The following is a 16,774-nucleotide window of genomic DNA, read 5'->3' as shown; positions in this document are numbered from 1 at the left end:
GAAGAGAATGTAATTTGCTTCATCTTCATCATATTGCCTGCCCTGCCCCCCCCCTCCCCCCACAGCGCTACCCCCACCTGGTCCACCCCTCAGAGAGAACGGACACAAATGATGCTCTCTTCTCTAATAGCTCATGGAATGGCTTTGCTGCCTGCTCCTGTTAAAACTGAGGGGTTATCAGATGGAAAGTGGCAGCACACCCTGCATCAGCGGAGCAGAGACTGAAGGTAGACTTGGCAGTATCCCCTCCCACTGAGACAGCCTGGAACTAATTGCTGAGAGATACGGATCATATCCCACAATTTGTCAGTTGGGGTGATAAAACCATTGCAGGGCTCATGGTGGTGAAGGAGCGCTGGTAGCTCTGCTTAAAGGGGCAGCGGGGCTGATAAAGATGGATGGTGAAAGGGTCTTAAAATGGCAGGCGAGGGCAGACACAAGGGAGTTAGCTCTGTTTATGAGTTTAGGTTGTGAGTCAGCGCTAAGCCAAACACTCATCACTTCCACAAGAATCTAGCAGTTTAATTTACAACACAGCTTTGGGCTGTGGCGGTTGGGAGCAGCCACACTTGCACTTCACAAGTACAGTTTACCTCTGCATGCAACCTGAACAAACTGCTGTCCACATTATCACCATGTTTAATGACAAACGGATGACAGTGAACCATGACTGTGGACACAAATTCAAGTTAAAATATGAGTCTGTGGGAGCACCAACACCCCCTGTCTATAGTTCCTTTCTCAGCCCTGAACACCGGTTAGTCTGTGAACGACATCTGGAAGATGCGTCATTGCAGCTGTGCTGGAGAAGCTTTGCTCTCAGGCCAAAGGGTCTCCTCTCTCCTGCCCTATGATAGGCCTTTTGGGCACCTATGTGCAAGCCCAGCTGGTGGACATTTACAAACAACATACACATGCACATGCCATTAAATTCACATTTAAGCTAAATTCTTTCATATTTAGTTTATCTTTATTAAGAAATTCTTCATTAAAAGGGTTAAATATTGATGTTTGTTGAGGTATTTTCCCAAAGTCATTCAGATTCTGTTGAGCAACAATGATTCCTTTGAGATGCATTTGGGGAAATTCTAGGAAATCAGACTTATATAAAAGTTATCTTCCTATAGGATCCTCTTCCCTCATACGAGCTCACCAAACTGTAGCGCAACTTCAGGCGGCATTATTTATTTTGGCTACCAGAGCTCCATTCTTCGTAACCTTCTCAGAAAATTAAGTTTGAGTTGACCTTTTGAGACTTTCAAAGCCTTTAAGAATTAGATTATGAGGTAAACAGCATTAACAAATTATAGCCATGACTCAAATTCCTCAGGTTTTCACATGACATCATTTAAGTCTATTATCTAACAGCAAAGACACAGCAGTCACTCCGTTTTCTTTCTTCTCTTGCTTTCATGTTTTGATATTTTTGTCAGGCTCCATAAATACACAGGTGCTAATAAAAGATTGGATTTTGTTCTCAAACCCAAGCTGTTACTGTCCTACATGATGACTTTGAATTGAACTAGACTGATGTATTTGTACATGGTATCTACTATAAGCATTAAAAAAATGAAGCAATATGCAGTATGTGGCTAAATTAAACCATATTAGGATTGTTTGAACTCAACGCAAAATTTAATTTACTGCCTAGATATTTATTATGTGTGTTGTGGTTTCAGTTCTTCCCCCTCTTGTCCACATTTATCACTTAAACACACAAAAAAATCCTAATATATTGCCTTATAACAGCCATGAGATAAATTTCTCCTCCCTTGAGTGAGGCATTAAACACTCAGACATATAGGACGTCCTTGCATGTTGGGGGGTTTCAAGATGGACAAAGACATGTGTGGAATTAGTTACCCTAACTGCATGTTTGTAGTGTGATGAACAGTTAGCATGCGGTGAGGAGTTTGGGGGCTTCAGAGGGAGTGTGAACGACTGTGGTAAGAGGAGAGGGGAGCCCCAGACCTTTTTCTTTTTTTTTTTTTTTTTTACTAGCGGCTGATTGATTAATGTTGTTGTCGGGGCATAGGGTCCCTAGAGAGGATGAGGAACCCTGTGTGATATGTGGAGGGTTTTACAAGCAGCGGCGAGCTTGAAAGTGATGGGATGAGATCCTGGCCAAAGGCCGAAATGAGAAATCCGTCAGGAATGCATTCCCTTTCTCTCCTCTCCTCTTTTTTCCCTCTCTCTCTGTCTTTGGAAGAACAGCTGCTGCTATAACTCTACTGTACATATCTTCCTTCAATCTTACATACAACCACAGGGCACCCAGGTTGTCAGCCAGGTTCCTAGGTCTGAGGTGTGAAGATGGGGAGAGTCTCTGTCAAACATCTTGAACATGAAGGCAAACTCCCTTACATGCACAGCACAATACGATAAAAAGGTAAATCATTGCCGTGGGTAAAAGAAGGGCAATATTATTACGTTTTTAGATGGAACACCTTCAAGCGTAAGTTCAGTCAATGTGATGCTTTTTGCCGTGTGTTTAGGGGAATTACGGTATTTGGTGTTCAGGCAGTACAAATCCCTGTGAGGCCTGCACAAGGTGAAACACAGAGTAAGCGTCTTTTTTAACGACTCTCATCCGTGAGCAACTACAGCACATTGATGTTGGCAGAGTTTTTAAAGTTAGCATAGCTTGAGTCCAGTTACACGAGTTTAAAGCACTGGTTCACCCAAAATACAAAAAAACAAGATTCTCACTTCTAGCCATGCAGATAATTAATTTGCTGTTAATTTCTTAAAATGCACATTCCTTCATTTGTATTGAAGTGGAAGCAGAGGATGTTTTACACAAATTGCAGAGCTACATATGTGTTTTAATGATTTGGGTGAACCGACATGCAGGCATAATACAGCATAATAGTTGGTCTCATTGCTACTGTCAGTGGTATGTCTAACCTGTACTCTCGCCTCTGTGAGTTTTGTCCTCTGAGCCAGCTCCTCTCTGGTGTAGATATCTGGGTAATGTGTCCTTTCAAAAGCCTTCTCCAGCTCCTCCAGCTGTTCAGCAGTGAAGGTGGTGCGACTGCGTCTCTGCTTCCTCTTCAGGGGCAAGTCAGGCTCCGAATCTACATCTGAACCATCATCTGTGCGGTTACCTGACGTGAAAAGAAAAAGAGGCCATCTGTGTGATCATGACATGGAAGCAAGTTAAGGAGTCTTTAATGTGAATTAACTGAGGTTGGTTGATAGAAAATAGCATCAAATGTGAGCTGAAACTGATCAAGAAGAAGCTCTAACAGCATTATCTGCATTTTGTAACCTCTTTTGTTGCTCTGTGGCAACACAGAGGATTCAAATGACAGCCTCTCCTCTCTCAATATACAACAGGGAGAATATTATCTTAATCTGTGGTTATTTATTTAATATAGAAGAGGCCCTGATACACAATCCTGCCTCTGTGAGGGGCCCCAGAGGCTGTGAAGGGAGAGGGCTGAGGGGGAACGGGGGTGTTGGTGGGTAGAGGGGTTAATCTGCACAGGCCACCTTGCTGCTCCTCACCCTGCTTTTCTCTCTCATTGGCCCAGGGCACACTGTTCATACATAGCACAGCCAAAGTGTATAAAATAGAACACAATATCACACCAAAACCATTCAGTCCCATGTGTTTCCATCTGCTGTCATTAAATGAATTAGAACATATTTTACATTACTTTTTAGGCATTCAACTAAGCTGAATTTTTGCTCGAGGAATATAGATACAGCACAAAGCTGTACAATCCAGGCCGACAGGGAAATTTTTGACAGCAAATACGCATTACCATTGCACATTACCATTATAACTGAATTTAGAAAATTGCATCATTTTCACCTCCTCTGCATGTCTATTCAAACTACATGGCCCTTTTCATTTCATGTCATAAAATTCATATTTTCATAATTTCCTCATTGAGACATTGACAAGGCGGCGTGATGTGCCAGTGTTGCTCCAGGCCTAGTTGGATTGCATCATGCTCAGTCCAGAAAGTGTGGGAGAGGGAAAATAAAGGGAGATATTGAAGGAGAGGGTGTATGAAGAGATTTCTGCTTCTGACAGAGGCCCTTTGCTATTCAGCTCAAATGAAAACTATAATGCTCACCTGAATGTCTCGCCTGAGTGAGTTCCTGTCGCCTAATTCATTGTTTCACAGCCACGATCTCTGTTTATAGCTCACTCCAGTCCAATCTTTCAACACGAGTGGACAAAAGAATACTCAAACCTAGCCTCCAAATAACAACTGTGAGAACAAAAGAGCAACAGAGCTGGCGGAGTCTCAAGGCCAGCTCCAGAGTTTAATTAAACAAGGAATTATGGGATTATATGGAGACTATCATTACAGGCCACTCTATGAGTCTTCTACGAACATTTTTTGTCCCCCTGAGCTCATGCTCAATGATTCTCTGCGGATTACATGTGGCCGCAGGACATGAGGCCGCATTCATTAAATCAATTCTTCAGTCTTATCCTTTTTAATAAAGATTGATTCTTGAAGCACAGACTCACTCTGCTGCAGAACACCCTTGAACATACAAAGTTGAATATGTACATACACCACATATCCCTTTGTTGGTTTTCATGAGGATGCGTATATCCATTTGCCCGGTAACTTGCCATGACGACACTTGAGACCAGCCCAGCAGTCTGCAGATCACTTTCCAAAGTCACCTCTGTGTCCTACAGGGAGACGTGGGGGCCAGAGTAGACACATACTCAAGGGGCTTCGAGAAAGGCACTAAAGTCTTCTCCTCCTCAAATTATTTTCTTTTCTCCCCTTTGTTTGAAGCGCTTTCACAGATTTTATTTTGCAAGTAAACCGCTGTGGCAATCTGTGTCACATTTAGCATGCTATCAGGCTAATGACTGATAAACCTCAACAGACAATAGCTTGTACTGCTGCTCTCCATTAAGCCCTACATAGCCAACACATCTGCTCGTGTACATGAACCAGAAGCACAAGGTCAACAGCCCTGCCTGTAATGAGTAAGGGAAATGGAAAATGGCACACGCTGCATGGGGCCAACTGGGATTGGGGTTGGACGTAAAACTCATCTATATGCTGACTACTTTTGGCGCATAGAAGACAGAAAATACATTAAAACACATGGCTGCTTTCCATGTTGATGTCAGACAGAATCTGAAACTGATTTCTGGTTAACATATAGTAGTGTTACAATAGTCCATCCAATGAACAGATGATTTAGAAACAGGCCTGAATACATGTCAGTACAAACAAGCCTTTTTGAAGACAAGAAACAACCATTTTTCAGTCTGTTTTCTGGACAAAAGGCACTTTAAAATTTAAATTTCATGTCTCTTTTTCGCCTCACATGTGCCAATGTTAACAATCATAGACATAATAGCACTCAGCAAACAAAATCCCTGCAGGCCTGTCGAGGTCAATTCCTTAATGGTCCGTTCGGCAGAAAAAGGTACATTCTGATTAGACATTTGTATAATACGACTGCAGTAATTCCATTCACAGGGTTATGGGATATTGATAAACCACTCATGCCTTGTCTCATTACTTATCGTCCAATTAGAATCTAATTATGTCCCATCCAGTGGGCATGATTACCACTGTGTACTCTCCTCCAGGGGCCCTCTAAGGTTTTTCCTCAGTATTGATTTAAAATTGCACCCACTATAAATAGGAATTAAACAGGTTTACACATTGCTTTGTCTAGGTGAGTGTTTGATTGAGATTAGAAATAACACTGCGTGTGCTTTGAGTAAAAGCCACCTTAACCTAAATTGTAATGAATGTCATGAAAGAGATGGTTTCAATGCAGGAAATAATTCCTTTAATTGAAGATCAAATCAACTAAACTTAAACCTAAACTTAAGATCAATCACTGACCTATAATATAACTGTTCATATAATTGATAAACCATAGGAAAAGGTTATCACTTTAAAAGGGTGAAATGCAGTTTACGTAATACAGGATGTCTGGGAGAGATTTTTTTGTGTGTGTATCCTGTGCACTGCATTGTGGGAGAATAGTGTGGATCAACAACACACTTAGACAGAGTTAGCTTTTGTTCTGTGTAAACTGACAGTTTTCAGAATATTTTAGTTTTAGTTTGTGCTGGAAAACTCCGCTCTTACTAAACAAACTATGGTTGCACAGTAGGTGAACAATTAATATATTTACAGGGATTAACAATTAACAGTTAACCCTGTTTTAATTCATGTGGTAAATTCCACTACTAGAAATTATCCCTAAAGACTGTGGAGAACCACCAAATTATTTCACCCTGGTGTGACTTTGCTTTAATGATGCTTTAATTCTGACCAGACCTTTTAGATAAAACAGAGTTCTTGCTCTTGAAGGACTTGTGCTGCTAGTTAATAGTTTTAAGGTCACTATGAGGTTTAAAGCCTGCTCTCTCCCCTGATGCTCCTCTGCTGACCCCACAGACAGACTCCTCAGACTGCAGGCAGATGGGATCCTCATCATCACCCGGTTTCCTCAAAAACCCCTCCACCCCTCCTTTCCTCACATCGACCCCCTCCCACCTACTCCTCCAGTCCTCCTTCTCGTCTTCTCCTTCCAACCCCTCGGACTCCTCCAGTCCTCCACCTTTACCCCAGAGATGCTGAGGTAATGCTGATTAAACAGACAGCTGTCCACTCAATACCGGTAATTAACCATGTGATCTGTAGGGTTACCGATTTATGATATATAACAACAGCAATAAACTTCAGGTCAGCCAGGCTGTTGAAAAATGTTGGCTAAGTATATGATTCTTTAAAGATGGTTATAAATGAAAAACTATTAACTATTAAGTGTTCACCATGAAACATTCCAATCAAAAGAATGAGCATAAATCACTTAAATTATAAAAAATGCATAAAATGATGTCTTTTCCATCTTAAAACCACATCTTTTAATTAAGTACACCATGAAAGAACTACAAACTAAAACAAAAAAATGGGTAAATGTCTGTACTTCAACCCACAGGGGTACCAATAACAAGAAGAAAAACAGCTAAATTCACCACTGAAACAAACAAAATTAAAAAAATTAAACACAGCAGCATTACTTATATATTTTCTGCAAATGTAAACGATGAAATAAAACGAAATTGTGCTCTATTTGTGCAAATAAAATGCAATAATTATTGGAAAATCAACAATTTCTCTATTAGAAACACCTTGCCGGTGTCAGGTGTTTTTTTACCCCTCATCTCACCTGTGAGCAGTATTAAGTTAAGTAGTGCTCGTCCTAGTCAGACTCTCTCTGATATCATAACCCATGGCCTCAATATCAGCCATACCTTTGCAAACTATCCAAGACAGAGGGACAAAAACAGACAGGGCTTTGGCAGTGCAGCATTAGCTCATAATGGCTCATTTTGAAAAGCATATTAGTTCCAGCATAATTACAATCAGGCCTCACGCTCTGTGTTTTGCAGGCATTCACAGGACCAGCCTCTGAGCACCGAGTCACACCAGTTGACTGTGACTGACAGCAGATTTAGTTTAAAATGGTGTTTTTTCCTCCCTCTTTTTTTCCCACAGGACAAAAATAACACCGCATCTTTTCTCCCTATTTATGTTGACTTGTTTATTTTGTGCCTACCTTTTGTCGTAGTTGATACTGCAATTATACTTTTTGTCAGTCAGAGGGGGTGAATATCAAAAGGCCTAATTATGCAAACAGGCCTATGATAAGAGGCATCTGCCTGAGATGGGATCTGCTATCTCTGACATGCATCTGTCTCTGTGCTGTCTTTGGGGCTCCAGGCCTGCATATAAACAGCCCTGCCTGTCCCCAGGACTGCATACGATTCAACCACCAACACTGGAGTGGAGGGATGTTTCGGGGGCGGGGGGATCGTGCAGCAACATCAAATAACTAACAACTTCCCAATTTGCATTTTTCTGAGAATGGTGCAGCATCTCTGTTTAATGCACTTGCCTGTTCATCCCAAAGGGGTTGCCAAGTTAAAGGAAGCATGTGATTCAAGGCATTTACCGAAGGATGTATCTGAGATAGGAACCTCATGTGAATACAAGATAGACGACAGCGATAACCGGAATGGTTTAAAGACAAATTGTCTATGAATAATCTTTTCCTTAAGTTATCTTACTGCCAGTAAAAAACAAAAACAAAACTCTAAAACTGAGCATAGCCTGAGCATGGCTAGCTTTTATTCATATATATTAGATTAAAATATTCAGATCAACATACCAAACAATTTGTAGAAAATACTGCATATGTGGCAAAATCAAGTTAACTGTTAACTTGGTTTGGTAACATGCCAAATGCATCATCAATTTCTTCTGGTTGTCAGTGACCTTCTCTGGGCCGTAATTTGACATTTAGCTGAAATTGAATCTGGATGAGATGTGTAACTGTACATAAGGATATTAAAACTCCAGTGTCTATCTAAAATAAAATCATTTTCAGCTCACCTTTATGGACAGATGTCATTGGATTCAGCTTTGTCTCATGCCTATCATGTCAATTACCAGTTTATAGCACGTGGCTGAGGGCCAAGGGCACTTGTTCCGAGATCTTTTTCAAGTGGTTAGATAGGACGAGTGAGAAAGGAGAGCAGAAGTGAACAAGAGATCTAGAATTTGCACACAACTTGTGTAGCAATTACACATTTAGTTTTTAGTTTTTAACATAAAAAAAAAATTAGATTAAACAACTACCTGATGAAAATAGAAGGGGCCACCTTAAGTTTGCTACCAAACGCACAGCCTCTCACTGCCGGTATCACAGTCTTTTATATCGACATTCCTCAGGAAAATTCCAATACTTTTCTTCCCTTGTCTCTCAGACAGAATCACATTCTTTAGAAAAGGAGTAAGGGTCTTGAAAAAGAGGAGAAAAAGGCAAGGGAGAAAGAAAGATGGGAGGCTCTATAATCTTTGGCTCTCACAACAAACAATTAGCCCCCTTTTCTCTGTTTGAGGTGGGGAGAAATTGGGAGAAAAGAGGGAAGGAGGGGGGATGCAAGAGAAAGCAGAGGAGACAGAGAGGGAGAAGCAGCGAGAGCGATGCTCTTTTATGGCTCTTGTCATATGGATGAAGGCGCGGCGCGTCCATGAGAGCGCACGCTCACCTTCAACAACAGGGCGTCCACTGGGCCTCCCGGCCTTTTCAGCCTGGAGAGACGAGCTCCTCAGGGGGCCATTAGAGCATGAATAGGGGCCTGACAGCCCTGTGCAGCTCTGCAGGGCATCCATAAACGCTGACATATTGACTCCCCATGCCTCTGCACTGCCTGAGTGTGAAAGCGTGAAGGGCTTGAGGGGTGGGATTCTTTTTCTTTAATATACTACTGACTAAAACTAGGATATTAGTGATGATATGAATGTTTTTAACTCTAAGATATAAATGCTGTTGTTTTCCCAAGTACTGTATTGTTTTTTATTTTTAACATATAAATTATTGTTTTGAAAGACTTTTGGTGTAGATATTAAATGTAGAGAAAATGCACTTATAAAATAGGATTTTATTTTACTTCATGAGCATATACTTGCCAAATTATCATATCACTTCCTTTTGTGGCAGTTTTTAGCCAGATTATAAAGGATCTAATAGAGCCACATGGACCTATAAAGACTTCACAGGAAACAAAATGTGAACCTTGTAAGGAAGACTGTTGCCACCTCTCGCTTCCCCACTAAGACTGAGGTTTGCACCGGGTTTCCTCTTCTGTCGAGCAGAATGTCACTGCCCGTGCTCGAGTCTTTTCTAATTGAGGTCACAGTGAAAGTAATGAAATTAACAGAGAGCACAAGAAAGTAAAAGGAGCCCATGGGGGTCTCTGCCAAATGGCACTGGAGCCAGAGCCTCAGTCCCCCAGCAAAAAGCTCTAAAAACCTACGCAGGAAATCAAACAGTAACGTCTCAGGGCTATGAGCCGAGGTCTCCTGGAGGAACAAATCATTTTCTCAACAAAGCCAAAGAGAGATTACTGGGCACAGTATAGGAATGCACAGCGGACATTTTTTATGTGCCCAAGGGAAGTTTCCTAATTTTCTGGACAAGGCTGGGCAGCAAATATTGTGGAAAAGTTTGTGCGATATATAGAGGGCACAAGGAAGGAAAGAAGAGTTGTGAAGAATGAGGGAAACTTCAGAAAAACTCAGGGTTGATGCCAATAAAGCCACCAAAAAATCATCTATCTATAGCAATTATCTAATTACTTGGCAGATAAGCTAAGGTTATTGTTACAGTTATTGCTACATTTACCTGGCTGTTAGAGCTATAATGGTCTTTTGGCTGCTGATTTGTTTGAATATCACTTCCTGCATATTGACTTGTCACTGTAATTGGAAAAATTAAAACCAGTATAGTTAGTTTTGAAACCTCAGAAAAATGTCATTATATATACGATGTGAAATCATTAAACATATTTTCAAAAATACTATTATACTCCACTGTATTATAGTGCACTGTGTAAACAAACTGTTTCCTTTATATTCAACTATTTAATGAATATTCCCTGTAAAGAGCTTTTTTTCTGGGCACAGTGAAAGCATTACACTGCTTGGCATTAATTTCTGAGATCCCTCCATATTGAGGGGTTGTAATGTGGCATAGTAGCAAAGCTTTTTATACTGAGACTACATATTCCCCAAGGAGAGAATGACTGACGATGCAGAAATAAACCCATTAGTTGAAAATAGGGAACAACATTTGAAGTTGTTATTTTGTCGGCAAGGACAGGAGCTCCACCCCACTGTTTGGACAACCGCTTACACATTTTAACTTGGTGGGAAAAAACACATTTCTGATTTGCAACACTTAGGGAACATGTTTATTGTCTTTGTGGTTCTGTAAAAAAACACACACGCACAATTAAAACAAATGAATATTTCAGTGGTGAAGCAGATCAAGAGCATAAAATGTGAAATGTTCTGGCCCTAAGTAGCATAGGCTAATGGCGATTTTTAAACTAGCAGACCATGGTCAATGTTTCTCATTCATCACTGAGGACGAGCGCGGGCGCACTGTGCTAAACGTAATTACTGTTGCACATTATGTGGGCTATTCCTGTATTGTAATAAAATTAGCCAGAAATGCTTTTTGTCTTTTCTAATGCAGCTCCATGGTAACCAATGGACGGTCATAATGCAACACACTGTCCCGATCTGTGCCAGCTGTCAGAGTTTGACAACCTTAGGTGGCAAGGCGAATTGGAGGAAACTACATTTCTTTCAATAAATTATGTGGCTCTGGCCTGCTCATCCATTGCACAATTTAACATGGACGTAATAATGTCCTGATGTACTGTATACTCATTTTTGTGATCCTTCAGCTTTATTGTTTGGCAGAATAACAATGGTTTAATCACCAGGACAAAAGTCCTGGTTATTATTACACTGTCCATCTTAAAATGTTCCTAAGATTACCTCAGACAGGCAGGAAATTCAATTGCACTATATAGTTTATTCTATATTTCTCAAGCAGCAAAGAAAAATCTTAGGAGGAGGCTTTAAATTAAAATGGAAAAAGAAATGACAACATTTATCCAAAACAGATATTTGTAATGGCAGGAGTGCATGACTAAATTCAACAATTATTACAGATTCAATCATAATCAATTACTATAATCTGTATATTTAAAATATGGAAGGGAAACATAATGCAAAACTATGTTAAATGTGTGCCTATAGGATATTTGTGGAATACCTATAGAAGCATTTAGTAAAAGCTTTCACACTGTTTAAAAAGGATACTATCAAATTTAACAGAAAAAAATACAGTGTTTAATCCAACTGAGCCTCAAACACAAGATGGTTCTGATTTTTCTGTTGATATATTTGGCGGAAATCAAAGAGGCAGCCGCACACCAGTACTTGTCTCCTGACTGATAAGGCCTACATAAATATACTGAAGAATTACTAGTGGACCTTTCACAAATTAACAGGCCTTTGTCATTATTTGACATTATCTGTCAGCTGGCAACAACATTTATGCTGTTTGGTAGATAACTTATTAGGCAAAATGACTATGATTTATGGAATTACATGGTTAATTAAATACTGCTTAAAGCTAAAATTACTCTGTAAACTGTCTGTCCCCTTTGGCAATTCACCTTGTCGAGACAAAAACAAAAAGAGTGAACATTAGATTTTACAGTCTTTAGGAAAAATATACAGTCTGATCAGTCTATGTGTGAGGCTTGTTCTCTGTGTGTTGTGTGATTTTCCTGAATGCCATGAATGCTCAGAATCATTTTATTGCTTGTTGACATTGTTACTGGCACTTTCTGACAACAGGCTGCATTGTCTGTCGAGGTTATAAGGTCAGTTAATTACACTTGTTTATTGCAGCAAACTGATGGCAGCATCTCTACTGATGTGTGCTGCAAAACTGCACCAGGAGGTTTGTTTTAGCCAATGTTACCTGAATTGAACTGTTTCTGTTTTTTTTCTTGGAGGCCAGGAGAGGAAAGACGCCAAGAGGACATCAAAGCAATTAAATGAGATTTCTGTCTGATAACTATAGGTTTTCCATTAAAACCTTTGAAACTAATCTCCCCCCGCTGAGAACACTTGTCTCTCCTTGTGGCATGGCTAGGAATCAGCAGTGAGAGATAAATAAATGGCCTTTAAAAAACATCAGCCCTCTTGTCAAGACACATATCCACTCGAGAGCAGCAGCAGTCCACATGTCAACTCATTCCCTTCCCATTTCCTCTGCTCAGTTTGCTAAGACACTCCTGTCTAATGAAGTAGAGGGACTGCAATCCCACTGGGCTAAGCAGAGCTCTGTCATCTCTGAGTGTTGTTTTCCCTCCGGACAGCCCAGTCCACTATCAAAGGTAATGCTCACCAATCAGGATTCATTACAACACCAAACCTATGAATGAACTGCCCACAGCAAAGCGAAAACCCGCAACTAACACACAACTGCCCGGGAGAAGAAATAGGCCTCCCAGGGACCCCCCTACAAACTAAATTGGATTGCCAATACGACCCACAGACATTTGAGAAGTCGAGAAAAACAATGGAGCAGAAAATAAATACTCCAAAGCCACAATGATGACTCCACTTGGTAAACTAACACAGTATTGATCGTCTTTTTTTTTGTTGTTTGTTTAGAAAAGCCTCATCCCTGCTAATAGCTGTCTCAGAGTGTAATCTCTCCCTTGTCCTCCCCCTCCTCTCCTCCCCCTCCACATTCCCTATTATGTGGCTCCTTTCAGCGCGCCTCAAATAGTTTAGGTTCAGTGTCGCACTGGGGTACGGGGCATGGGACTGGGGACCAATTGTTTGCTAATGTTGACACCTGCCAGAGCAGGCTTGGCCTATTTGGGGCCCGCCAAGCTGCAAACTGGATGCTCCCCCTCTTTAGCGAGATTAAGTGTGGGTTGCTGGGGTCACAAATCACTGGACTCCCTCTGATGTTGTGAGGCACAGAGCCAGAAACTGAGAGGACTAAAAGAGAAAGCTGGAGAGGGAGGGACAGAGGAGGGAAGAGGGATAAAGAGTGACAGTCTATTGTTTACTGAAAAGGAGGGGAATAATGTATCTTCTTGAGTGCGCGTAACCATTCAAAAAAATATATCAACAGTGAAGCCACGTCGCCAAAGCACACAACAGTTTTCCGCCTTGCTTTTCTGTCTCCTTTTAAAGGATCAGGAATATTTTAAGGCTTTTTTATTTTTTATTTTTTAATTCAGCATCTAACAGGAAGGACCAATTGTCACACTCTGCTCTTGGTCTCCACCTAACAACTTGTGCAATTTCCACACCTAAAACAGAGAGAGTAGGATGCAAGGTATTAAATCATCTACTTTTATGATGATTGACTTTCTGTTTAAATCTTTTAAATATGATGCCAGTGTATGTTCTTCAAGAATAAATAAACATGAAGATATTGCGCACTCTAAAACTATGATTTCCTCAGAGAAAAGTAAGAAAGGGCTTGTTTACCCAAACATATATCTTCTTTTAAGTTTGTTTAAGCACATATGTGTAAAGCCCAAGGGAAAACCAGCGTGACCATGACAGACAGTGCCCAACTCCCCCCCGCCCCTTCCTTTGCAGATGTACATTAATGCAAAAAAAGGCAGAGATCTGAGCTGCAGCAGAAGCACCCTCTCTCCCTCTAAAACTGCTGCTGTCCAGCCTGATCGTGTCAGTTTGAAGGCCCCTATTCAAAAGTATTCATGCATCTGCCTTTGAGGCACAATAGCAGCTAGTTTATAAACTGTCTGCCCAGGCACCCAAAGGCTTTAGTTCTTATTGTTTTCAGCCCCTTAATAAACTTTTTGGAGGAGTTCATCAACTTGCCTGAATAGCCTATGCAGCAAGTCTCAAGACAGAAAATAACAGAAGGGCCTTTTCTCCTCCCTCTTCTTTCTCTCGTCCTTTTCTAGTGGCTGTTCATCTAACAATGGTGAGAGTAGGCTGTCAGACATCACAGGGCTTTTTTTGTACCAATACCAGAAAAAAAAGTATTCAATAAAAAGAGAATGCGGCCTCTTAAAATGGGAATCGGAGGCGATTGTATTTTCACATAAGGTATAGGCTAACTCAAGCAGCACAACAAGTTAAAAAGTTGTTTACAATGTGTGTGTGTATAAAGACAGAGTATATGTAAGGCACTAAGCCCTTATTACAGCAGGAAAATAAGTGTTGATAAATGTATTTAAATTTCAAATATATATGTTTTAATTTCTACATTAAAACACTGTTAAAAGTGAGAAAACAGGACAAACTTATGAAGATTTTTTAATTCTGTGTCTTTAAATTCAAACATGGCCTGACACCTGTTAGACAGGCAGCCAAATGAGGATGCAATAAAATGTAATTTTGGCTGTAAGCCATTAATCCACTGTTATACCTTTAAACTCTGTGGAAAAAAAATTAGGCAAACTTAAAAGTCCTTAATAGATGTCTGTTGTAATTAATTTCATACCTAATTAAAACAAGGCTATACAGTCCATGCAGGCTGGACTGTTTAGCCCGCTGGATGGCCATAATTGGAGTAATAGCGGAAAAAAGCCTGCTTAGAAAATAAAAGCCCGCAGCGGTCCAATTCAACAACTTCACCATCCAACCACGCTGCTCATCCACCACCACCCCCCCTCCTCCCACCCTCCACCATCTGACCCAAAAAGGCCTTATTGGCTGCCCCGGACCAACCACCTACTGTTTCCCACCGATGCACTCGGTGCGTTTTAACACCCTAATTAGATGTGACAAGTTCAACGAGCTGGTTTCAGAGGAGGAAAAGCTGGTCAGGTTATGATTTCCGAGTCAGACTCACAGGGGAATCTCTGGACAGCTGATTCCTGTCAGCCTCATTCATCTTCTTCCAGCCAATTAAACACCACCGCTAACAAAGCGCTGGCAATCTGGGGAATACATTAAATGCCTAAAGTGGAAATGTAAATATTTAAGGCTAATGTTCAGCAGACTGGTAACACCAACTACTTAATAATAATAATAATAATAAAAATTAAATAATAATAATAATAATAATAAAGTTAGGAGTTTTTAATGGACATTTGCCGCAAAAATAAAAGCATAATATATTAAAATAATAAGGTAATAGGCCTATAGTAAAATAAAAAAATCCCAGCCTATAAACAACTACCAAATATTTGCTAAAAACCCGGGGAAAAAATATATCATAAATATATCAACAAGAACACCACAAAGTCGTCCCCCCAATATTACCTTGTAGACCTATGGTCAGGATATTGATTAACTTCTAGAAACATTATAAAATCAGAATAAATTGATATTTTAAAAACTACAAAGCTATAACCTAAAAAAAGTTATCCCCATACAAAATACATTGTGGAAATTAAAAATTAAACGAATAAAAATGAAGCTACACATGCAAAGTTTTGCCACTAATACCCCAACCTGTTGACATGAAGAAGGGTGTGTGTGCTGTATAGCAGAAGAGGGAGGGGATGGAGTCAAACTTAAGCAAAGAAAAGGAGGGGAGAAGCAAAAAAAGATGAGATTTTCTATTTATTTTGGACTACAGCCTGCAGGCAAGGGCGCAGATCCATGAGCCCCATTAGTGAAAATTGCGCGAATAAAACACAGGACAGAAATGAGAGACGCGGCTGAAGCACCCTACTGTTGTGACAGGATACCTGGAGGGCCAAACGCTTCCTCTTTAATTTGTCTCGTAATGGTTTGAGACCCCCACCAACATTCAATCCTCAGAGTCTGCGTAAGCCTACTGAATTTAATTCTCGATGGTAAAACATTATATGCTATAATTAAATATCATATCATTTAAAAAATGCTCTTGTGGCATAAGAGGTATCTTATCAACTTGGTCTTCCCTCGGCTTGGTCGTTGTTATCAACATTAATAGTAACAACATCTAAAATGGGCCTATCAGCATTTGGTAGGGGGGAAATTGCAGCCTAAACAAAGGGCACCTATTGGGTTACAGCTTATATTCTGATATTTTCGGAGCAGGAAATGTTAACCCTGAAATGCCTACTATCTGCGCCTAACAATGTGTGATCATAACCCCCATAATGAGGGGAGAAAATTGAATCCTTTTAAGTTATTAAGGCAGGAAAGGATTATAAAAACTCGTCTTTATAAATGAGCTAGAAAATCCCCATGTCTTCCTCTGTACCACTTTTAAATTTCCCACAAGAAGCTGGAGAGAAAGATTGCCCCTTTTCAAGAGCCAAGCACAAGAGATGGAGAAAACCATTTTTGTGCCCAGATAGGGAGTCGTCCCCACATGGGTAAGCCGCCACTTAATTAATAGACAAGACCCTGAGAGGTATCAGCTGTCAGCTGGAATAACTGGTGCAGAGCCAGTATCT

The 16,774-nt window shown here is 40.5% G+C and overlaps 1 protein-coding gene across 2 annotated transcripts in view; it reads right to left on the bottom strand.

The window, feature by feature from the left end:
• The window catches only part of pax7a (paired box 7a), a 44,279-nt gene that overhangs the window by 20,149 nt on the left and 7,356 nt on the right, over positions 1 to 16,774 (bottom strand). For both annotated transcript variants that reach the window (XM_035662375.1, XM_035662374.1), the window contains exon 5: positions 2,908 to 3,107. In XM_035662375.1, the coding sequence (XP_035518268.1) occupies positions 2,908 to 3,107 (200 nt within the window). The remainder of the gene's footprint in view (positions 1 to 2,907; positions 3,108 to 16,774) is intronic.

The sequence above is a fragment of the Morone saxatilis genome, unplaced genomic scaffold (genome assembly GCF_004916995.1).
Source record: "Morone saxatilis isolate NCDOM2014 unplaced genomic scaffold, NCSU_SB_2.0 Contig18, whole genome shotgun sequence".
NCBI lineage: Eukaryota > Metazoa > Chordata > Actinopteri > Moronidae > Morone > Morone saxatilis.
Note: the sequence above shows the minus strand (reverse complement) of the source record. Positions and strands in the feature narration are given on the sequence as shown.